Here is a 24,772-nt window from a genome sequence, read left to right on the forward strand (position 1 = left end):
ACATGTTTTCAGTATTTTTTTGCACAGTTTGCATTCACTTGCACAATAGTTATGGTTGTTTATCAGCCTTTATGCATAGTTTTCATAAATTCTAAGGTATTTCTTTATTTTTCCTGTAAATGCCTGCAAGAAAATGAAATTCAGGGTAGTATTAGGTAACATATGTACTTAGATAATAAATTTACTTCAAACTATTTGAACTTTGAAAATTGTTCCTGATCTTGAAGAGTGAAGTTTTTTTTGCATGCTTCAATCAAATGACAAAGAAGGACATCTGCTCCCAATTATATGGCAAATATTTCGTGAAGTTATTGTCCGGAAATTATCTAGATACTTCGAAATTAATTCAAGTCACATACTTATTTTGTTGCATGACCAAGACTGCATCTAGAAACAAATAAATAAAATGAAATCTTTTGCAACAAGTGGCTTAAGTAGTCTGATTGTAACCCAATTTATAAATACAGCGCACCTCTCAAAGTTTAACCATTGCATAAGAATCTAAGAAGAAAAAATTCATAAATCATGTATTCATCAGTTATTGAATATTAAACACTAGACTCAGTTTTTCTGCTTCAGTATGGATCTGTTAGAAAACATTTCAAATATAATTTTTGGTTTTGCTCCCCTAACACGCATTTACCAAGCTACTGACATTTCTTAAAGCTGTTTTAAATAGTTGGTATAGATTGCAAAGCAGGCATAAATGAGGATGACACTTTGGTTTATGAAAAGTCACTTTTAACAAGATACTGATTTTGTCTTATGATTTAGCACGCAGCCATTTTTAAAAGAAGTTGAATATCTCAAATAACCTGTCATCTCTAGTATTTCATCCACTGGCCATATTTCACCATGAGAAAAATCTCCTACACCGGTTTAAAACTGCTCTTTGTAACACAGACACTGCCACCTGTTTCAATTTTTAAAATATGAACTTTTGCACAACAAGGTACTGCACAATGTTGAGCACTTTCAGATGCAGAATTCCAGATCACAGTGCAACAAAAGATATTTCCCAAAAGTCAAGCACTCAGATCAATTATTCCAAAAAGTGACGGATAAGCATAATGGAGGCAAATTAAAAGTAGCAACATTCACCCCACTTGAAGAAAATGGCTTAGAGATGCAACTGCCTGGGATATTATTTTCAAACCTGGGTTGTATAGGGTCTCGGCTCAAAACACCGACTGTTTACTCTTTTCCATAGATGGTGCCTGGCTTGCTGAGTTCCTCTAGCATTTTGCGTGTGTGTTGTTTTGGATTTCCAGCAGCTATAGATTTTGTCTTCATGTATTTTTAAGCAAGTTAGATTAATAGTAAAGGATTCATGAACATGTTACCGCTCAAGAACTGGTGGAGCCTGTAGCTATGCATCAAACCTAGAAATTAAATAATTTCCATCATCTACAACTTTTAGCCTGTACTCAGCCACAAGACAGCAAATAAAAATAAAGGCACATCAGTGCTCCTTACAGTTAGTAGTTTCAGCTCCATCGATTTATTTGATAAATTGCACCATTGTTACCCAAGTAATTAACCACTAATCAAACATCCTCAAAGAGTAGCTACTATTGGAATAAAGGGGCAGAACAGATAACTTAAACGGCAAGGGACCCAAATACAGGGATGCAATTATGATGAGTGTTTTTAGTGATGGTGGCAGTGATAAATATTGGCCAGAATACAAAGAAGAGTTTCTGGGAAATAATGCAGAAATCCCATGTGGGTGGATTTTGAAATTAATATAAATGTTTTGTGTAAATACTGCTAAAATTGCTTTTAGATAATACTGATTGAAAGAAAAATTGCTCAGAGCAATAATATTACTTGATCTCCAAATTCATCTGATCAGAATTTAATTATTTCTGAGTTGAAATAACAGACAACCCAGTTCTCCTTTTAAAATTAATTCATTTTTTGGGAAGAGAATGCCATTTAGCAGAAAATCCTACAAAAGGTAGTAGATTCGGTCCAGTACCTCACAGGTAAAGCATTCTCCCCTCCCCAATCACTGAGCACATCTACATGAAATGTTGCTGTAGAAAAGCAGCATCTATCATTAAAGATCCTCACCACCCAGGCCATACACTTTTATCGCTGCTGCCATCAGGTAGAAGGTACAGGTGCCTCAGGACTTGAACCACCAGATTCAAGAACAGTTACTATCCCTCAATTATCAGGATCTTGAACAGAAGGGGAGAGCTACACATTTAAGGACTATCATATTGTTACAGATGGATGTTGTATTGTTATTTCATGCTCATTATTTATTGCTATTTACTTATATCTGCATTTGCAGTTTATAGTTCCTGATGTTTACAGTTTACCATTACTGTTCTATAGATTCGCTTAGTATGGCTGCAGGAAAGAATCTCAGGGTTGTATGTGGTGACCTATACTCTGATAATAAATTTTACGTTGAATTTTGAAACCCACATATTTACCTACTGGGCAGAAAAGAAAATACTGTGGTAGGCCACGAAGCACTTCAAATCTTCAGCACCATTTACTACAGTCACAGACGATTCTCTATCTCAATATTGTACTTCAGATACTTCCTGATGCTCTTTGTACCTAGAAATGCATCCATCTCCTTCACCTTGACCTCCACTGAAATATAAGCATTTTATAGGCTTAACACGAAGTACAAAAATGCAGACAAGTACTCAAAGTATTTGTCACCTTAGCTGCTTGCTTTCATTGATTGGTGTACAATGACATCAAGGTCCATTTGTACATTAGAATTCCTCATTCTATCACAATTTAAATATTATTCTTTGTTCTTCCTATTAATGTGAATAACTTTACACTTATCTTTGTTCACTGAATCTAACACATACTACATTTGTCCAGTCAACATATCTCACTTTGAAGCCTGCACGTTTTTTTCACAACATTCAGAAAGGTTTGCTTCATTTGCTGTCCTTGTCAAAATCACCAATATTTGTTGGGAATAGCTGGGGCCAAGCATCAATCCCTGCAGCTCCTCATCAAACACCAATGCCTCCCGAGAAAATTCCATTTCATTTTTCCAAGCTTCCCACTAGTCAACTGATTTTCAACTCCTGCCAGTCTCCAATCCCCATCTGCTTTTATTTTGTAAACTAACCTCTTGCAATGGACTTTATTTAAAAAAAGTCCTGACAATCAGAATGTATTTGATCCACTAGCTCCTTCCTTTAATATTTTGTAACATTCTCAAATAATTTCCAGAGGTTTATCAGTTTTCTTTTCCACAAATCCACACAGATAATTTCCAAGAGTCTGATCAGATTTTAATACTGTTGTTGGACTGGTCAATCCATAAGCTTACAAACTTATGTTGCCACACTCCAACCTGCACGATATATTCCATTATCTACAGAATTTGGAAGAGGATATAACCATTTTCGAGGCTACATCTTAGTTCTCCAGGATGTAGTTTAAACAGGGTCTGCGCCTTTATCAACTTTTGCACCATTGTAATTTCCCCATCATATTTTTAAAAAATTTATTACTTTTTATTAGTGTCTTTGTTCCCCAGAATTTCTAGGACCTTCTTTTTTAGGTGAGTTTCTCATTTACTTGCAGGTGTCCTATATTGGTGGCCTATGATTGAAATACACTTCTCCGCAAAGTTTCCAAAGATCAAGAACTCAAATTCCCCTGGGGTTTGTGTGGAGAATGAGTGGAAAATATGTGGGAATTCTATAGGAATGCCAGTGTAACTCAAGAACTGGATATCCATAGTTGAATTTTCTAAGTGTGTGATTTAATTTGCACATTGACTTTTATCTGTGTTAAATCTACTTTCAAAGGCACAATACTGAAAAAGAACATAAGCGATGTGACTGAATATCTGGGGTACAAGTTTGTAAGCTTATATCTCTACAAAGCACCAGATCAAGTACCTGCATGGAACTGAATTGGGCAAATGGACAAATTGGAATAACTGCATAAAAGTTGATCTGTACTGTACAAATAATCCCTGAAGTTACTTCATAGCCCAAATTGAAATTACACTGTATTCTCAAAAATATCAAGGACCAGACCAATTGTTCAATGCCCTTTATTCATGTAAGAATATCTAAATTTTAAATGAATGCAATGAAATTTATTGATGGTTGTGAGAAAAATATAAAAGCATCATAAAGATTGACAATATTTACAATATATTAGAAAGCCAAAATGTAGATATTACTATTTTCATGTTTGAATATTGATGTGGACACTCGGTTTTTTCCTCTCACTGCTCCAACTTCACTGATTCAACTGAGGAAAAGAGCATTACAATTCCTCAGAAAAAAGAGCAAGCTAGGTGAATAAGGATCACAAAGTTTACTTTTAAAATTGCAAGCTTTGTTCATTGCAAAAATTACTTGAGACCTCTTACCAAGGCATTTTCAAATTTTTGCTGATACCAATCAACAGTTCTGAGAAGCTAAAACTAACATTCCGTATAATGTTGACATATATCTTTTAACTTTACTAAGGGAATGTGTGATGTAATTCTGCCTAAACAGCGCAGCAAAACAAATGGTGTCATGGAGTTTGCATGCCCTTCCTTTGGCTACTTTAGGTTTTCCCTGGGTACCCTGGTTTCCTCCCCAATCCAAAGATACTGTATATTGGTTGGTAGGTCAACATTCCACTAAATAGCCAAGTGTATGTGGGTCGCATAAGAACCAGGGCAATTTAGAGAACAGAGTACAGGAATACAAGGAGAAATGGAACTGCCATCAGATTTCTGAATGGACTGCAAATGCATGAATGATACCTCAATATTTTTTGCTCTCTTCTTTGCACTACATATTTCTTTTTGTAATTTATTACCTATTTTATGTATTCCCTGTACTGCTGTCACAAAACAACAAATTTCAATATGTATGTCAATGATAATAAACCTGATTCTGGGATTATTTTGTGAGCTGGCATAGACTCAAAGGGTGAAAAATCCATCTTCCACCTGGTAAGGAACAAGAACAATTTTCAGCAACTAAACATTATAATTATTCTTACTTTACTACTTCTCAGCTTTCAAATTTGAAGTTTAAGCATTTTCCTTTAACGTGCATTTATAAATTTGCAGAGTTAAGATGGCACCAAGTGGCTGCCTCTTCGAGCTCATTGGCAGAAACAGCATAAATTCCTCTCTTTAATGTCTCTTTTTTTTCCCCTTTCAAGGTGGGTGGGCTTCTATTGAAGTCCTGATCTGCAAATGGCACTCCAACTACAATTTTTTAAAGTATAAAACAGCAGATGAGTTCCTGTTTCAGGAGTTCTCCAGCCGACCGTTTTCCAACATACTCCAGCGTGGCTTGGAATATGGCACCTTCAGAGTACGGCAGGAGATGGAACATCAGGATTTTGCTGTGTGTGGACACATGGATGGTCTCTGTCACTGAGCAGTCGCACTCTCTCGATGGTGGGAGAGTTTGCTACTAATTCTCAAGTCTGAGAATTTCAGAATAAAAAGCGACACTGCAGACTGTAATATTATAACAGCAACTGTCAGACTCTCCTTTTGCTGTGAAAATGAGTGATATCCCTCTGTCCCTTGTTAGAGAGAGTGAGTCCCTGTGATATGTAAACAATAGTTTTTGTTGACTGTGGTGCTTGGCTACTGTTTGTTGGGTGGAGGGCACTGACACTTTTTACTGAAACAGGTGTGGGGGGGAAGAAGGTTGATGCTTGCTGCTGATTGTGCAGGGAGGGGGGAAAGGGGGGCTTTGAGGTTCTAACATTTTTCTGTCGTTCTTTGTTTTGGGGTTCTTCTGTTTTTCGTGGATGAAACTGCAGGTTGTACACTGCATACGTTCTCTGATAATAATGGAACCATTTGAAATTTTTTGCCAATCTACTGGCAACACATTGGTACCATTTTACTTTTTACAATGCAATCTCAAAGTCACACAGTGAGCATGGAAACAATTCATTTAGCCCATCGAGTGTGAGCTAAACACCCATTTGCACTAATCCCACATTAATTCTATTGGGTGCTTTTTTTATTCTCCACAGATTTTACCAGTTCCCCACACATTAGGGAGAACTTAAAATGGCCAATTAAGCTCTCAAAGAATACTGAACAGTATTGCACAAGAATGGGCCTTCTGGTCCAAGATGCCTGTGCTGAATACAATGCCAAATTAAACCAAGTCCCTTCTGCCTGCACATGATCTGTATCCCTCTGTTCGCTGCACAAACAGCACAACTGCATCTGATTTCAAAGTGGCACAGTAGCAAGGCGGCTAGCTTAACACTTTACAGCGACAGCTGTAAGATTGGTATTCAATGCCCACCGCTGTCTGTAAGGTGTTCATACATTCTCCTGGTGACCATGTGGGTTTCCTCTAAGTGCTTTGGTTTCCTCCCACATTCTAAAAAGACATACAGGCCAGGGTTAGTTAGTTGTGAGAATGATATATTGACGCCCAGAAGTATGGCAGTGCTTGTGGGCTCCCCCCAGCACAGCCACATACCGTGTTGGTTGTTGACACAAACGATGTACATATGACATATGCCCACTTCAGAACAAATGGCTCAGTATGACTCCTCCTCTAATTGTTTCCATACATATACTGTTTCACGGAACCATCCCCAATGCACTGAAAAAAATCTGCCCCATCCAAGTCCCTCACACTAAGGAAGTTCTAGCCAATTCTGGGGAAGTCAGCCACCATGACAAACCTGTTACAACCAACCAACACATCTTTGGGATGTGGGAAGAAACTGGAGTACCAAAGGAAATGTATGCAGTTACAGAACGAATGTGGACACCCCATACAGACAGTGCCCAAAGTCAGGAAGGTACCTTGCTTCTAGCACTGAGAGGTGGTGACTCTACTAGCCATGCAACCTGCTTTCACTGGCCTGTAACTTATAAAGGCAATGCGTTTTGAAAATCTACCCAATGAAATAGTTAGACTAACATGCACACGTGTGCAATCCTTGTAATTTAAGACAGCCATGAAACTTTATCCAAAGCCAGTCTGACTTTAAGCATGAAGGAGAAAGCAAATTAATCATTCTGTTTTGTATGCTTCACATTATTTTCATTTATCTGCCAAAGCATTTCAGCCCAAAACATCAACTGTACTTTTTTCCATAGATGCTGCTTGGCCTGCTGAATTCCTCCAGCATTGTGTGTGTGTGTGTTGCTCGGATTTCCAGCATCTGCAGATTTTCTCGTTTGTGATTTTTATTTATCTATTTAGAAAGTGGCAACCAAGTTTTCTCCATCTTTCATTACCCAAAGTTGCCACCAGCAAAGATGCTTTACTTCCAGTATGACATAAAAAGTCTTTCAAATTTAAAACTAAATGATACTTGTCACGGCCTTGGAGGGGATGCAGAGGAACAAAGGAATGCAGGTGAAATAATGCATATTCATAGCAATGATGAAGAGGATCTTCAAACTATATAAAGGATCCCAGGAGCAAGAGATATTGTGAAATTATAAATATATACCACAAGAATCTTGCAGAATCAGGCTCATTTAGTCAGTGCACAAGGAAAATCGTATAATTCTCTCTATTTTTCAGACACCACTATCATCCAATTTACCTTGCTGTTCAATTTAGACCAACTTTATCAATGAAAAAAATGTATTGACTAGTGTTGAAACACCAGAACTATGAGAATGTGTAGTTTAAAGGGTTTGCCTAGATAGAATATATAAAACGAAGGTCCATACTGGAGAGTTAAAGGGAAGCACGTGCTGTAGTAGAACTCAAAATAAAGCAAATTAACAACAATGTTTTAAGATATCTAACTTATAAATAAGTTGATATAATACTGCAACTGAAAGGATGTTCCAGATAAAGATAAAAGTCAACCCAAAATGATACACAGTTCAATCCTTTTATGTTCAATTATGTTCCAGATTTTCAGCCAGTCTTATGTTACAGTATATAGTCTACTTCTTCAAATAAAGAATTTTCAAATGTTGAATGTCCTGACAATGGACTAGATTGTACAATTTGGTAGTGTCATTTATCTTTATTACTTTTGATACAAGAAAAAAAAAATCCAGAGTTCAAAGATACAAGAATGGGCACCAAATCTAAGGGAAACTTAATGTTGGTCTTTATTAAAGGTAGGTCCTAGGTGGAGAAGTTGGTGGAGTGGATTCAGGAAGAAATTCAAGGAGTGAAATTTTGATAGTTCAAGCAGCTACAGTGGGACTTAGAGTAGTGTATTCTTGACTAGGCCAACTAACTGTATCCAGTCAACTGATATATCTGGCCCAAAACATCGACATTGCTTCTCCCTATAGATGCTGCCTGGCCTGCTGCGTTCCACCAGCATTTTGTGTGTGTTGCTTGAATTTCCAGCATCTGCAGATTTCCTCGTGTTGAACTGATATACCTGTAGCTACGACACCAAAAATATAATTAAAGCACGGTTTATAGACAATAGGTGTAGGAGTAGGCTGTTTGGCCCTTCGAGCCAGCACCGCCATTCAATGTGATCATGGCTGATCATCCACAAGTTCCTGCCTTCTCTCCATATCCCTTGACTTCGCTATCTTTAAGAGCTCTATCTAACTCTTTCTTTAAAGCATCCAGAGAATTGGCCTCCACTGCCTTCTGAGGCAGAGCATTCCATAGATCCACAAGTCTCTGGGTGAAAAAGTTTTTCCTCAACTCTATTCTAAATGGTCTACCTCGTATTCTTAAACTGTGGCCTCTGGTTCTGGACTCCCCAACATCGGGAACATGTTTCCTGCCTCTAGCGTGTCCAATCCCTTAATAATCTTGTATGTTTCAATCAGATCCCCTCTCATCCTTCTAAATTCCAGTGTACGCAAGCCCAGTCGCTCCAATCTTTTAACATATGACAGTCCCGCCATCCCCGGGAATCAACCTTGTGAACCTACACTGCACACCCTCAATAACAAGAATGTCCTTTCTCAAATTTGGAGACCAAAACTGAACACAATACTCCAGCTGAGGTCTCACCAGGGCCCTGTATAACTGCAGAAGGACCTCTCTGCTCCTATACTCAACTCCCCTTGTTATGAAGGCCAACATGCCATTAGCTTTCTTCACTGCCAGCTGTACCTACATGCTTACTTTCAGTGACTGATGAACAAGGACACCTAGATCTTGTTGTACTTCCACTTTTCCCAACTTGACACCATTCAGATAGTAATCTGCCTTCCTGCTCTTGCCACCAAAGTGAATAACCTCACATTTACCCACATTAAACTGCATCTGCCATGCACTTGCCCACTCACCCAACCCGTCCAAGTCACCCTGCATTCTCCTAACATCATCCTCATATTTCATACTACCACCCAGCTTTGTGTCATCTGCAAATCTGCTGTTACTTTTAATCCCTTCATCTAAATCATTAATGTACATTGTTAATAGCTGCAGTCCCAGCACCGAGCCTTGCTGTACCCCACTAGTCACTGGTTGCTATTCTGAAAAGGACCCATTAATTCCTACTCTTTGTCTCCTGTCTGCCAACCAATTTTTTATCCATGTCAGTACCCTACCCCCAATACCATGTGCTCTAATTTTGCCCACTAATCTCCTATGTGGGACCATATCAAAGGCTTTCTGAAAGTCCAGGTACACTACATCCACTGGCTCTCCCTTGTCCATTTTCAAAGTTACATCCTCAAAAAATTCCAGAAGATTAGGTAAGCATGATTTTCCCTTCATAAATCCATGCTGACTCGGACTGATCCTGATACTACTATCCAAATGTGACGATATTTCATCTTTTATAATTGACTCCAATTGAGTTTATTACTATTCTTTCATTTTTGTACTTCAGTAAACAAAATTTCCAATTTAAATTTGGCATTCTCTCATCTCCCAAACTTTCTCATTACTAACTTCTCTTTAGATGGCTGAAAATAGTTCTTGTTGAAACTAGTCCTAATGGATGAAACTAGCCTGTTAATTTACTTAACCTAATGGAGAAAATCCATGTAAAAATGGAACATTCGAGACATAGACTCGGTACAGCCAATTAACCTTTGAATGCCATTGCTTAAGTGAGAACAAAGAAGTAACTCAAAGTCAACCTTATCCACATTAAGTCATTCTTTAAATATCCTTTGAAAGTTCATGAGCTAATTACTTAATATTGAGTAAATTGTATATCCAGGCATTTGCACTTTAGAAGGAATACAATACCTAAAATCACCCATAATTTAAACAATTAAGGCAGCTTAGAAGGTGAATTATCCAGTGAAAGGAAATAATCATTCCTTTCATGCAAATTATTTATCAATAAATCAACTTAAGACTAAAGCAGCAGAAGCTCATGTTCAATACAAAGTTACTAATTTATCTGCACCTAGAGATCAAACAGATTTCACTAAGTAAAATTAGCAACAGTGGTTAGTTAGAGAATACGAACAGTTTAGATTTGGCACAAGATGCCTGCTGTAATCTCACACCAGCAATCCTGAAGAAAGCAAGGTTTCAAGGACGATGTGGAGGTTCACAAGAATGGGTGCGTGTTCTTTTTTAAAAAAAATATATATGAAAGCATTTAGTTTAATCATCTTCTAGCAGTTTGTAAAGCCAAGTTTATTTCTCATCCTATTAGTACAGTGAAAAGTCTACTTTGAGGTTATAATGGGATGGGGCAAGAGTAAAACCTGGTTTTTGTCTCACATTATAAAAGAGCAATCAATCAGATTGATTCTCTGAACATTACTTCATGGACACAATCTTGAACTGGTGAGCTATTATCATGCAACTGAATTTAATTCAGTTACAGTTGACAAGGGATCATTGAAATTTTGCACACAACTTCAAAATATCCAAAGCATCATGGTTAGATGTCTGGTTTAAGGGCTCAAAACAAAATGATTTGACACCTATTTTACTTATGTGGTCAATTTTGTATCTGGAGAGTCATCTGCTAATATGCAAGCAAAGATGTAGAAATGAAATCCCCACCTGTTACAAGTGAAGCAAACTTTGACAGGCAATGGGACTAGGCCATTGTGATCTAGTTCATGCTGTGCCCTCTTCACATTCTTCCCCGTTGTTTCTTCCTTTCTTCTCCTTTTACTGGTACCTGCATGATATAGTTTGTGTCATTATCTGCAGCAAAAATTGGCTTTATTAACACGTCCACTTCTAATCCTATGGTTGAATTTCCTTTATCTCTTACTCTAACATTACAAAATGAGTTGAGACAAGCAAATAGAAACATGTACTCATTTCTATAGATTGTACTGTTCCTTAAAAAGGTAGCAGAAATCTTCCATTGACATACAGCTGATGATTTAGTAGTCAGTACCCCTGGAATGCACATTTACTATCAAAATAGGATACTTGTCTTCACTGCTACCTTAACATGAAACTACAGAAATAAACCAGCATCCTGTCTATTTCATTATTGAACACACACTACTCCAAACTTTCAATGCAAGTTAAACTTAAAGGTTCAATTTAGACATCTCCATTTCAGAATCACTGACAGATTCCAAAAGGAAAATATCTACATTTAAATTCATTGTTAATGTTGATATTGTTAACATTGCATTTAATGAATTGGAACGAAAAAATAATTCAAAACATGCATTTTTTTTCCCAATGAGTTCCCATAACCAGCACTAACAAATTAAAACAGATCATGGGTCACTGCTTCCTGACACAGACGTGCATCACTAAAAGCAGGAAAGTTTTTACTCTAGATCTTCAGATAAGGACTTGCTCCATTAATAACTAATGATGCATAGAGTCAAAGGAAACTTGTCTGCTGACAACTGTCAAATATAAACAAAATTGTTATCAAAATGATTCAAACGCAATCCCCAATGAAAAATGTTAAGCAACTGCTGGCTGCTGTGTTGCAGCTACTTTTTGAGAATAACAACATAAAATAATTATGTTGTGGCCAGATATTTCAGTTCACTTCAATGATTATATTGCAATACTTCAACTTATATCAAAAAAGCTCCCCTACTTTTAAAATGTAATTGTACAAAATGAATCAAACTTAAAATTCATTTATATTGAATTTAAGTGATTTGGTATACATACTATTGAAAGGAACATATGGGGTAGATAGTCAAAATCTTTTTCTCCTCCATGTAGAGGTTTCAAAAACAAGAGGGCAGAGTTTTAAATTGAAAGCTGCGAGCCTTAAATGGATTTTAAGGTCAAGTCCCCCCATCCCTCCAACACACATAGTGGTTGATATCCGGAACAGACTGCTAGAAGAGATGATGGAATAAAATTACAATCATTAGATATACATTTAAGTAAAGCACAGAAGGATTTTCTTCTTATGTAGATAAATGGGATTAGTGTAAATGGTCAAAAGGGACCAGTTCTGTTCTGTACAGCTCTGTGAGAATGAACAAGAGCATAATGCGTTCTACATATTGTCATGGGTTCTAAATGCCCTTAAGAACTGTCTTCAATTTCAGTCGCATCTTTAATAGTTTTTCTCCCACCTACAGTTCAGACCTCAGGAATAACCACAATTTGTTTCGGCACTTATGGTGAAGGCAGCACATGCAGAGTTGACATTGGTGCAGTTTGCCTTTTAGAAATAAACTTTTCATACTCTTTGACAGAGAATGGACAATCAGGTGAAGTACAAATATGTACTTTTGCAAGTGGAAAGCAAAGCAATATAATCAAAACACCGATCTCTAACTTGAAGTAATTCTCCCCTCGATCCCTTCCCTCTTCCTCCATTATCCACCCTGGCCACCCTCATATTTCTTCTTTTGTCCTCACCTGCCTATCACCTCCCCAAGTGCTTCTTCCATGGTCCACTCTCCTCTATCAGATTCCTCCTTCTCCAGTCCTTAGCCTTTTCCACTTAACCCCTCCCAGCTTCTTACTTCACCCCCAACCCACCTGGATTCATCTACCAACTTATACTCCTTCCCTTACCCCCATCTTCTTATTCTGGCTTCGTCCTCCTTCCTTTCCAGTTCTGATGAAGGGTCTTGGCATGAAACGTCAACCGTTTATTCCTTTCCATAGATGCTGCCTGACCTGCTGAGTTCCTCCACAATTTTGTATGTGTTACTCAAGAAAATCAAATGTGCTAAATGGGCTGAAAAAGAACAAGTCCACTGTGTTGTTACAATTATTGCCAAAGCAATTTTTTTTCCTACAGGTGTAAGATTTGTTATGTAATTACTTTTAGTATTTTGATTTTCAAAAGAGAAAGCAGAAATAATGCAGTGTGACATACAAATTCAAAGAAAATTAAATGTTTAGGAATGCTCAAAAGTAGTCTTTCCAATCTGCCCCTTTTCAAACTTACACTAGGTTTTAATTCAACTCTACACCCAATGTTCTATTATCATGTATTAATAAGCTATTTCTCAAAACACAAGGTCTACAATAGTCACATGTTATTATATGCCTTTCAACACAAAAGTCCACTGGATGTTATGCATGGTCTGTGTCTAGTATTTAGAAATTACCAAGGCAGCAAAGTTATCACCTCAGGCAAAAACACATAGCAGCACATTGTTGGGTTTTATGCTTCCATCTGGTAACTCACACAAATTGCCATACAAGAGACATGTCAAGTACTGGTTGGTTGCTAAGTGCAGAGTCATGCAAGAATTCCTATCATCAATGGGTAGTCAAATGCACGTGTACCTTTGGCATTCGTAAGCAATCTGGAACACACGAGTTTCCTCCATCATCCCATCCAACATAAAATTTGGCACCAGCACAACTAAGCAGCGCCAATTTAGCATATCAGGACATCCTTCTGTCTTTTCAAATTGAGGGGGCCAATAGGATAATTTTGCACATCAATCATAATCATATAATTCATGAAATTAAACAATCAACCACCCAAGGTTTCAAAATCAAAGAGGTAGGCAAAAAAGTTGAGTAAAAATGTACTGACAACTAAGCATGCCTGAAAACTGAATTAAAGGAAGGGAGAGTAATTAAAGGTAGAACTCCACAAGATATAATACAGTCTAACATTTCTGATTGAGAATGTAGGACAAGATTACCTCCCATGATTTTAAACTAGTGATTAGGGCTTAACAACTGAAGACTATTGAGAAAGATGTCTGGTGACAGAGATGGCCTGTCCTGGGTTTGGAAGTGCACTTGTGTCTGTGTGGGTTTGAAGATGGAAGAGGAAAGAGGCTTATTCAGTTAAACACTATGAGCATGCTGTATTGGCACCAGAATGCATGGCAACACTTGTGAGCTGCCATCATGACATCCTTTCGTTGTGCTGGTTGCTATTGCAAACAATGAACTTCACTGTACTGGTGATAAATAAATCAATCTGAATCTTATTTTGTGTGCTGCACTTGCACTGATGGATGACAAATAGTACTCTGATATCAGGTAGAATGCATTCCAACATCTCATTAACCAGCAAAGTATTTAATCTCATTCATCAATGACAGACAACTGCTGCTAAACCCCAAAGACATCAAATAGGCTAAGAGTCTATTTCCTCCCTTTTTTCAGTTACTATTTAATAACAAACTAGTCGATAGCTTTAACTTGATGCAAAGCAAGCCCACACTTGGGTTCCTTCCTGACCATCAATGCAAAGATGTGGCAAACAGACAATTATAGCTCACCACGCAGTTGATTACATGGAAAATTTACATTTCCTCTTTACAAGGAATTATAATCAGTGGAACAATAGTCAATTCAGCATTTTAAAGTTTGTGCTGCTTCAGAGCTGTGTGTCAGATATGGCTATAAGCAACACTGGGGTCCCACAGGGAACAGTGCTGGTGCCCTTCCTGTTTACCACGTATACCTTAGACTTCAGGTACAACATAGAGTCATGTCATCTGCAGAAATTCTCTGATGACTGAGAAGGGGCGTCAAGAGGATGAATACAGGGCCCTGGTGGAGGACTTTGTTAAATGGTGCAAGCTGAATCATCTGCAGCTCAATCGTAACATAAAGGATTTGATGATGGACTTCAGGAAGTCCAAGCCTGCACTGCTCTGTTATTATTAATGGTGAGGACCTACAAGTACTTGAGGGTGCACTTGGACAACAGAATTGAGTGGAGCACCAATATGGAGGCTGTGTACAAGAAGGGCCGGAGTCACCTCTACTTCCTGAGGAGATTGAAGTCCTTTGGAGTATACAGGCCTCTCCTTCACATGTTCTATCAGTCTGCTGTACAACCAGTACAATCTTCTATATAGTGGCATGTTGGGGCAATGGCATCTACAAAGGTGATGCCAGCAGGCTCAATAAACTGATTAGAAAGGTTGGCTCTGGTTATAGGAGTCAAACTGGACACACTGGAGGCTGTGGTAGAACAAAGGAAACTCTGGAAAATGTTGCTCACCCTCTGCAGGCCACCTTGGCTGAACAGAGGAGCACTTTTAGTAGTAGACCAAGACAACTGCACTGCTCCAAAGAGTAATACGAGGTCATTTGCCCTATAATGAAAAAACCTACAGCCATGGAATTGATCACCACCTCCTGCTAGACTGTCATTAATCTGTTTACCACACTCTGCTACTGCGGACAACCTGTGCAACACTACTATCACTTCTTATCTGAAGAGTGTGAATGTGCTATATAATATTACAGTAATTCTTGCACTACCATCTTATCAGAGTGAATTTGGAAATCTTGAACATCTTATTTTTGAGGTAACTTTTCTATTCTTTCTTACTTCTCTTTTAATATTTGTATACCTGTACACTTGTGTAATGCCACTGTGACAGTGTAATTTATTTTGGGATCAATAGAGTATCATTCTATAATGGGAATCATGTGAAAGAATGCTGAAACCAACAAGGCTTTTAAAAAAACACAACATATCAACAGTGCTTGTAGCTTGTGGACTTCAGGAAGGTACAGGCTGACCACTCCCCACTGAACATCAATGGCCTTTCCTTGCAGAGAGCTGAAAACATCAGTGTCTTTCCCACCCACCTTCAAATTCAGGCTATACATCAGAAATGCTGCATACACAGTGCCTCCTACCATTGTCGAAAACTGCTCCCAATCCTTCCCCCATCTCTTTGATATCCTGCTGTCAAACAGAAGGCACTGCAGCATAAGAACCAAAACTGTCAGGCTGTTTAAAAGCTTCTACCCTCAAGTTGTTGGACTTAAAACACCCAGCACACATGTATATCCTATCGGAGCACACTGCCACCTGCAACACTCCCCAGCTCTTGGCCACTCTCATCCTGAACTGGTCACTTCTCCTCTTTTATTGCTGCTGTTTCAAATACTTATACTACTGTCTGTTTTATTATAATAGTGCCAGTAACATTATTTGTCTTACATAAACATGCACCTTGCACTTTATGTCAGCCTGTCAATCAGGGATTTAGGGGCTTCTGCTAAATTATAATTTTGGATGTTGCTATTTTCTGTTATTTAGAACACCTTTTTATTCTAATGAAGAAAATTTGCTAAGCAAATTTAAAATGTTGAGCAACTGGCTGACTTGCTATTCTAATCCAAATACAGAACCAATGCTGAATACAGAAAGATTCACCACTTCCACTGCCTTGCAGCTGTGGAGTAAGCAGTCCTTTCTTGACAGGAAATATTGAGAAACAAGATGGAAAATACAATAAAATCACAATGGAGTTCTCATGACAGGTGTCAGATTTTAATAAATTTTCAAGGTGTTGAAATGTTTTAACCTGGTCCACAACACTGATAAAAAGCAGGAGCCTTTCATTTAACGGCATTTCAGCAGAAGCTATGGCTGGGAGACTGGGAAGGCACATGGGAAGATAATTTGGAAGTACAGATGGAGGGTGAGACAATGAAGAAAATGGACGGTCGAAGTTGAATAACAAGTGGCAAGTTGAATAACAAATAGAAATCTAGAGGTCTGATTCAATTAACCTCATTAATACATATCATCTCTTTACAAAATATGGATGATACTGACCTATTGAATATACGCAGAAACCAATGAATCTAAACAAGCTTTCCATGTTTACTATTGTCTACTGCCCAGCTGCAAAAATTCAAGCTAATTAGTTTCAAATTATATAAACTGAAGGAAACAAGGTGCCCATAACCTAATCACAATACTTAAGGATGCACCCAAGGTTTAATAGTTGTGGCCTTGCACACTTCAACTCAAATCCAAATCTGCAAAACCATAAGACATTGGTACAGAATTAGGCCATTCAGCCCACTGAGTCTGCACCGTCATTTGATTAAGGCTGATCCATTGCCTCTCAATCCCATTCTCTTGTCTCCTCCTGTAACATTTCACACCCTGATTTATCAAGAATTTATATACCTCCAGCTTAAATATACTCCATGATCTGGTCTCCACAGATTTACCACCTTCTGGTTAAAGAAATTCCTCATTTCTGTTCTAAATGGATGCCCCTTTATTGTGCCCTCTGGTCCAAGACACCCCAACTACAAGGAAACCTCACCACATTCACTCTATCTAAGCCTTTCAACATTTGATTGGTCTCAATTAAACCACCCATCATTTCTCTAAATTCCAGCAAGTACAGGCCCAGAGCCATCAAATGCTCCTCATACAAGTCTTTTTATCTCAGAATAATTTTCGTGAACCTCCTTTGAATCCTCTCTAACTTCAGTACATCCTTTCTTATACAAGGGGCCCAAAAACCGCTCGCAATACTTCTAAGTGTGACCTCACCAGTGCCTTATGCAGACTCACCATTAAATCCTTTCTCTTATATTCTAGTTCTCTTGAAATGAATGCCAACACTGCATTTGCCTTCACTACCACCAACTCAACCTGCAAGTTAACCTTCTCCAGACACTGTATTCCATCTGTCACCCCTTTGCCCATTCTCCCAATTTGCAGTCTCCCTGCTTACTTAACACTACCTGCTCATTGACCAGTCTTTGTACTGTCTGCAAACTTGCCCACAAAGCCATCAATATATACAAAGCAGTACCAACATCGATCCCTGTAAACACCACTATTCACCAGCAGCCAATCAGAAAAGGTTCCCTTTATTCCCAATTCAACCAATACTCTAGCCATGCTGGTATCTTTCCTGTAATGCCATGGGGGCTTATCTTGCTAAGCAGCCTCATGTGAGGCACCCTGTCAAAGGCTTTCTGAAAATCCAAGTACAAAATATCCATCAATTATTCTTTGTCTACACTGCTTGTTATTTCCTCAAAGAATTAACAGATTTATCTGGAAAGATTTTCCATTAAGGAAACCATGCTGTCTCTGGCACATTTTATCATCTGTCTCTAAGTACCCCAAAAACCACATCCTTAATAATTGACTCCAACATCTTCCCAACCACTGAAGTCAGGCTAACTATTCTCCACAACTTCTGCCATCTCCAACGGGATCCCACCACCAAGCACCTCTCTCCAACCTCCCCACTTTCTGCTTTCCACAAGGATCACTCCCTACACGACTCCCTTGTCCATTCATCCGTCGCCACTGATCTCCCTCCTGGCACATATCCTTGCAAGCAGAACAAGCTACACCTGCCCCTACACCTAGTCCCTCACTACAATTCAGCATCCAAAACAGTCCTTCCAGGTGAGGTGACACTTCACCTGTGAGACTATTGGGGTCATATACTATGTCCGCCATTCCCTGTGTGACCTCCTGTATATCAGTGAGACCCGATGTGGATTGGGAGACCTTTTCGCCAAGCACCTACCAGATAAAGTGAGATCTCCCAGTGGCCACCCATTTCAATTCCACTTCCCATTCCCATGTCTATTCTGATGGTATGAACATTGTTTTCTCAAACATCAGGTAATGCCCCCCACTTCACCATTCCCCATCCCCTTTTCCCCCTCTCACTTTATCTCCATGCCTGCCTATCACCTCCTTCTGGTACTCCTCCCCACTTTCTTTCTTTCATGGCCTTCTGCCCTGTATTAGATTTCCCCTTCTACAGCCCTGCATCTCCTTCACCAATCAACTTCCCAGAGCTTTACTTCACCCCTCCTGGTTTACCTATCACCTCATGCTTCTCCTTCCCCTCCTCCTACCTTTTAAATCTACTGATCTTTTTCTCTTCAGTTCTGTTGAAAGGTTTCAGCCCAAAATGTCATCTGTTCTCTATTCCATAGATGCTGCCTGGCTTGCTGGCTTCCTCCAGCATTTTGTGCGTTACTTGGACTTTCAGCATCTGCAGATTTTCTCTCGTTAGTAATTGGCCTATAAGTTCTTTTGTTCTGCCTCCCTCCCTTCTTGAAGAGTGCAGTGGCAATTGCAAAACTCCAAAACCATGCCAGAATCTAGTGATTTTTGAAAGATCATTACTAATGCCTCCACAATCTCTTCAGCTATCTCTTTCAGAACCCTTGGGTATATAGTCCATCTGCTCCAAGTGACTTATCTACCTTCAGACCTTTCAGTTTCCCAAGTACCTTTTCCTTTTCCCTAGCAATAGTAACAGCACTCATTTCTGTGCCCAGACATTCTTGGACTTCCAGTATATTGCTCCCCCCCTCCTCCAAATACCTGTTCAGCAGTCTGATATTTACTCATTTGCTCTCGCCTCTCTTTTACTCTTTACACATCTGAAGTATTTGGTATCCTCCTTTTGATATTATTGGCTAACTTACCTTCATATTTCATCTTTTTGTTCCTCTGGGCTTTTTAGTTGCTTTCTGTTGATTTCTGAAAGGCTTCCCAATCCTCTCCAACTTCCCACCATTTTTAGCTCTATTACATTTCCTCTCTCCTTTTTGGCTTTGATTTCCCTTGTCAGCCACCGTTGTGTCATCCTGCCTTTAATACTACTTTGTCTTAGGGATGCATCCATCCTGTGCCTTCTGAAATGCTCTTAGAAGCTCCAGCTACTGCTGCTCTGGCGTCATCCCTGTAGGTGTCCCTTTCCAATCAATTTTGGCCAGCTCCTCTCTCATGCCTCTAATTTCCTTTACTCCACTGTAATCCTAAAACATCTGATTTTAGCTTCTCCCTCTCAAATTGCAAAGTGAATTCTATCATATCAAGAGTTCCTTCACCTTAAGCTCCCTATTCAAATCCAGTTCATTACAACACCCAATCCAGATTTGCTGATCACTTATTGGTTTCAACCACAAGCTACTCTAAAAAGCCATCTCGCAGGCATTCTACAAATTCTCTCCTGGAATCCACAATCAGCATCAACCTGATTTTCCCAATCTACTGGCATATTGAAATCTCCAATGACTATGGTAACATTGAAAATGCATATCAAAAAAGCAATCTTCCATTGTAATTTGTAGCCCACATATTGACTTCTGTTTGTAGACCTGTATGTAACTCCCATCAGGATTTTTTTTATCCTTGTAATTCCTTAACTCTACCCACAAAGATTCGACATCTTCTGATTCCATGTTACCTCTAAGGATTTTTAAAAAAATCAGAGCCACCCCACCCCCTCTGCTTAACTGCCTGTCCTTTTGATACAACATATATTCTTTGATAAGCTCCCAACTATATTCTTTCAGCCATGACTCAGTGATGCCCAGAACATGATACCTGCCAATCTCTAACTGCACTACAAAATCATCCACCTTATTCCATAAATTGCATGCATTCAAATATAACAGCCCCTGTATTTGTCTCCATTTGATTTTTCTCTGCAACTCATTCCACTGACTACAATCTTGCCCCATCATTTGCCTTTTCTGCCTGTTTGTATACCAGAAGCCCCATCACTCCTTATCATTCAGTTCCCTCCACCCACTCCGCCAAATTAGTTTAAACCTTACAAACAGTTCTAGCAAACCTGCCAGCAAGGATATTGGTCTCCCTTGGTTTCAGGTGTAACCTGCCCTTTTTGGTACAGGTCAAATCCAAAACCCTGCCCTCTGCATCAGAAAATATGCCTGAAAGCTTTCCGTACTTTCTAATGTACTGAAATCCAGAATATCACTCACTTTTCTAACTACACGTAACGGTACTTTCACATTCAGTTGCTTAAGATACTCATGAATACTACCTAAACTGGCATTGTTGCAATATCACACCAACCAAGATGCTAGATCCTTACATTACATGAAAAGTATGCCACTAATTCTGGATCAACCATTTTGTTATATAGTTCCTTTGACAACAAGCTTAATTCCCACTAATCCACTGTTGCGTAATGCAGAATTTGATCAATCCTACTGTTCAGATAAAGCAATAAATAAATAAATAATAAACAAGGCAATGCATATACAAAAATGTCCTTAAAAGCACCACTGATTAAAATAACCCAAACCACATAGTGCAAGAGGTAATCTTATTGAATGAGGGAGCACAGTTTCAAGGGGATGGTCACTTAAAATTAAAGGTAAAAATTTCTTCTCAGATGGAGAAACTCTACCCAAAAGAGGTGAAAGCTAGATAACCAGAGATATTTAAAAGGGAGGTAGTGGCACAGAAAAGGTGATAAGGAGGGGGGCAGATCAGCCAAAATCATGGAATGGAAGACCATTAATTCAGACACCCTTCTCCAGCTTCCCTTTTGTGTCTTCACTGTTTGCACATGAAAATTGTTAATGAGTGCTATATGACAGCTGTTCAACTTTTCCTAAAGACAACTGCGTTCAATGAGGATGGCATCCTTCTGAATATTCAGCAAGAATGTGGGAATCAAAGACTCTATACTCATTAAGACATGTTATTTCAGCAGTTTATATTTTTGCTCAAGATTCAATAACATGTTGTCTAACAGATGGCTCCTTATTTTAAAATGCAAGTAGTCTAATCTTGAACTTCAATTCTAAAGTTGGACAAATTTAGAAATTTTAAATATTGCATATAGAAGGCTGGGCATTACAGCATAGGAATTAGTGTAACATTATTACATTGCCAGCGACCTATGTTCAATTCCACCACTACCTAAAAGGATTCTGTACGTTTTCCCTGTGACTATGTGGGTTTCCTCTCACACTGCAAAGTCGTTCAGGTTAGTAGGTTAATTGGCCACATGGGTGTAATTGGGCAGTGTGTGTTTGCTGGGCCAGAAGGCCTGTTATCGCGATGTGTCTCTAAATTAAATTAAAAAGTGCAAATCTGACAAACGAAGAATCTCATCAACTCAAATGTATCCTTGTTAAGAACCAAATGACCAAATAAAACACACAAGGAAAATACATGGAAACAGCACATTAACTCAAAATTATTCATACAACTCTAAACCTCAATGTGGCAATTAAATTATTTATCAGATTAATAACCAAGTGGTTTGTACAAACGTAATAACGCTTGCACTGTATTTGTTACAGATTGCAAGTGTTTTTGGAACTCAGAAGATGAAGCATTGATGTTTCTCATTAAGAAAAATAAGTATTCTTTGTGTAGTTACACTGATTCCCTCACCTGGAAGTGCTGTGGTACACGTCAGTTCATTTGGAAGTTGAAATTGAGTTGGATTTCGCTCCATTGCTGCTGCTATAAGTATTTCAAATGGATTCCTTATTTGCAATTGCGAGCAGTCTATCTCCATGGCAGCATTTTCATCGTCCACATCAATCATGTCATCGTCCACATCATTCTGCTCAGAGGTGGGCGTATCAGTGCTTGCATTAGATGTTGGTGTGCCGGGCCGGCTAATACGCCTTTCCAAATTTTTTGCTTGTGCAAATGCTCTGCAGTTACTGTCCACCCTGGAATCCAATGCTTTATTATGGGACTTGTCTGGGTATTCCATGTCCACAGTAGGAGAGGCTGTCCTTTTAACTGTCTGTTTGTCCATAACTCCATTTACTTGGCCTAGTCTTTCCTTTTTCTCTTGCTTCTAGTAAAAAGAATATTATTCACTAAACACTACAAAATATAACATAATTCACAGTACAAGTAAAAGCAAATACTGTTAAGCCAAACAATAACATTTAAAATAGCTTATATATGAAGTTTTTAAAAAATCATCTTGAATTGGGAATGGTGAGGGTGTAAATGACTTTCCTTTGGAGGTTTATGGGCCAAATTCCTGATCCAATGTCTTTACGGCTAAATGAGTCAAAAACTTCACGTAAAAATATTGCAAAATGCCACATAGCTAAAGGGAACCTGGCCATCTGAAAGACAATTACCGGAATTAATGCACGTGCTAGGATCCAGCGACATGCAAAAATTAAGAAATTCTTAAAGAGCTCCATGCAAGAACAATTATTGGTTTGAATTAGCAGACCTACAAATTTCTATTAAATTGGCCTTTCAAGAAAATTGGGAAGGTACTATGTATTCTGTTTTAAACTAATTATGATATAGAAAAAAAGATTTACTTACTTTTCTACGAACTGTGCACCTGTGACACATCCAGTCCCCAGGTGGAAGCATCTCCTCACTGAGGGGTGGGTTACTGCAGAGATACAAAAAAAGACACTGAGCTCATAGTGCCTTGAATTTAACAAAATCTAATTATTGATTTTAAATACATTTTGGCATTCTTTGTAGATTAGAATATGAAATTTTCTGTTATGTCCATTAGACTACTGTTGATGCCATGCAATGTGTTACAGCACATTCCAATCAATGTAATACTCAATAGAGTAAAGCTTTAGGAAAGCATTACAGAAGACATCTTTTCCAATCTCAAGTTGACACTTTGGATTATGAAGAGCAGCTGCAAATCTAATGTTACGTGGGTGGGGGTGGGCACAGCTTAAAGTTCCATCATAACTAGAACATGCATAATTAATTTTGGATTTCTTCACAATAATGATGGGATAAAACCTTGCCTAATGCGATATTTCTCACAACTGGCAAGGTTCTGTGACATGATAAAATGCCCCATAAACTTAATTTTCAGGATGAAGCAATCCATCACAAACATACCCTGTTAAAATTTGAATAAATTTTATTGAATGACTGTAGACTGTCTGCAAAACTGCTATCTTTGAATCTCTCAAGGCCATCATTTGAGAACTGTGATAGCAAGTATCAGGCCAATTCTCCAAAAGATCTAGTAGTAGTAGGACTCTGTTAGTCTCGATAGACCATGGATTTGCACCTTGGAAAGTTTCCAGGGCGCAAGCCTGGGCAAGGTTTTTTTTAAAAATGGAAGACCGGCAGTTGCCCAAGCTGCAAGTCTCCTCTCTCCACGCCTCAAATGTTGTCCAAGGGAAGGGCATTAGGACCCATACAGCTTGGCACAGGTGTCATTGCGGAGTAATGTGTGGTTAAGTGCCTTGCTCATGGACACACATGCAGCCTCAGCCAAGGCTCGAACTAGCAACCTTCAGATACTAGACGAACAACTTAACCACTTGGCCACGCGCCAATACCAAAAGATCTACATTTTTAATGATTACCAATAAGCACAATTACATTCAATATCTTGTTCTTTCCAACTCAAAAAAATACTGAAGAAAATTTGTGCACTCCAACCAATGAAATTTCTGAACTCAGCAGAGATTAACAGTGAAGTCTAGAACTTGCTATTCTATGGTTCAACCACTGAAGAGAATCAATTATTTCCTAACTGGAATTCTAAAAGCCCTTAGCCAAGCAGCTTCCAAGTGTCAAAATACACAATTTCTGTTGGAAATGGTTTGAACTCTTGGAGACACATACCTGTATGCAAGGTATACAATATGTTGTGCAAACGGGTAGGACAAATGAAGAATAATTATTTGTGAGAAATAATACAGAAAATTACTTGAGATAATGCCAGCTAACCTTTATTGCTTCACGAACCTCCTATGCACAATGTAGAAATAAAGGTGTCCCCCATTTTTCAAACGTTTGCTTTATGTTAACTTGCTGTTATGAAACTTACATTAGTTACCTGTTTTCACTAACAAAAAGTGTTTTCACTGTTACGAAAAAAGGCAGCGCGCACCGAGAAGCCAAGTTCCTCCCCCGGAACTGCATTCTAGTCGGCATTGCTTAAACACATGTCTGTGAGCATCTGTGCTTT

General features: G+C 38.6%; 1 protein-coding gene across 2 annotated transcripts in view; it reads right to left on the reverse strand.

Annotated features, from left to right (window-relative positions):
- Nucleotides 1–24,772, reverse strand: part of phf12b (PHD finger protein 12b) — a 75,232-nt gene that overhangs the window by 23,960 nt on the left and 26,500 nt on the right. Inside the window, exons 3-5 of one of the 2 annotated variants that reach the window (XM_059973300.1) lie at nt 23,140–23,212; nt 22,231–22,645; nt 10,908–11,028 (exon numbers count right to left, since the gene is read on the reverse strand). In XM_059973300.1, the coding sequence (XP_059829283.1) occupies nt 10,908–11,028; nt 22,231–22,645; nt 23,140–23,212 (609 nt within the window). Of the gene's footprint in view, nt 1–10,907; nt 11,029–22,230; nt 22,649–23,139; nt 23,213–24,772 lie in introns of both variants that reach the window. The other variant, XM_059973299.1, reaches the window with a different exon arrangement.

This window comes from Hypanus sabinus, chromosome 6 (assembly GCF_030144855.1).
Source record: "Hypanus sabinus isolate sHypSab1 chromosome 6, sHypSab1.hap1, whole genome shotgun sequence".
NCBI lineage: Eukaryota > Metazoa > Chordata > Chondrichthyes > Myliobatiformes > Dasyatidae > Hypanus > Hypanus sabinus.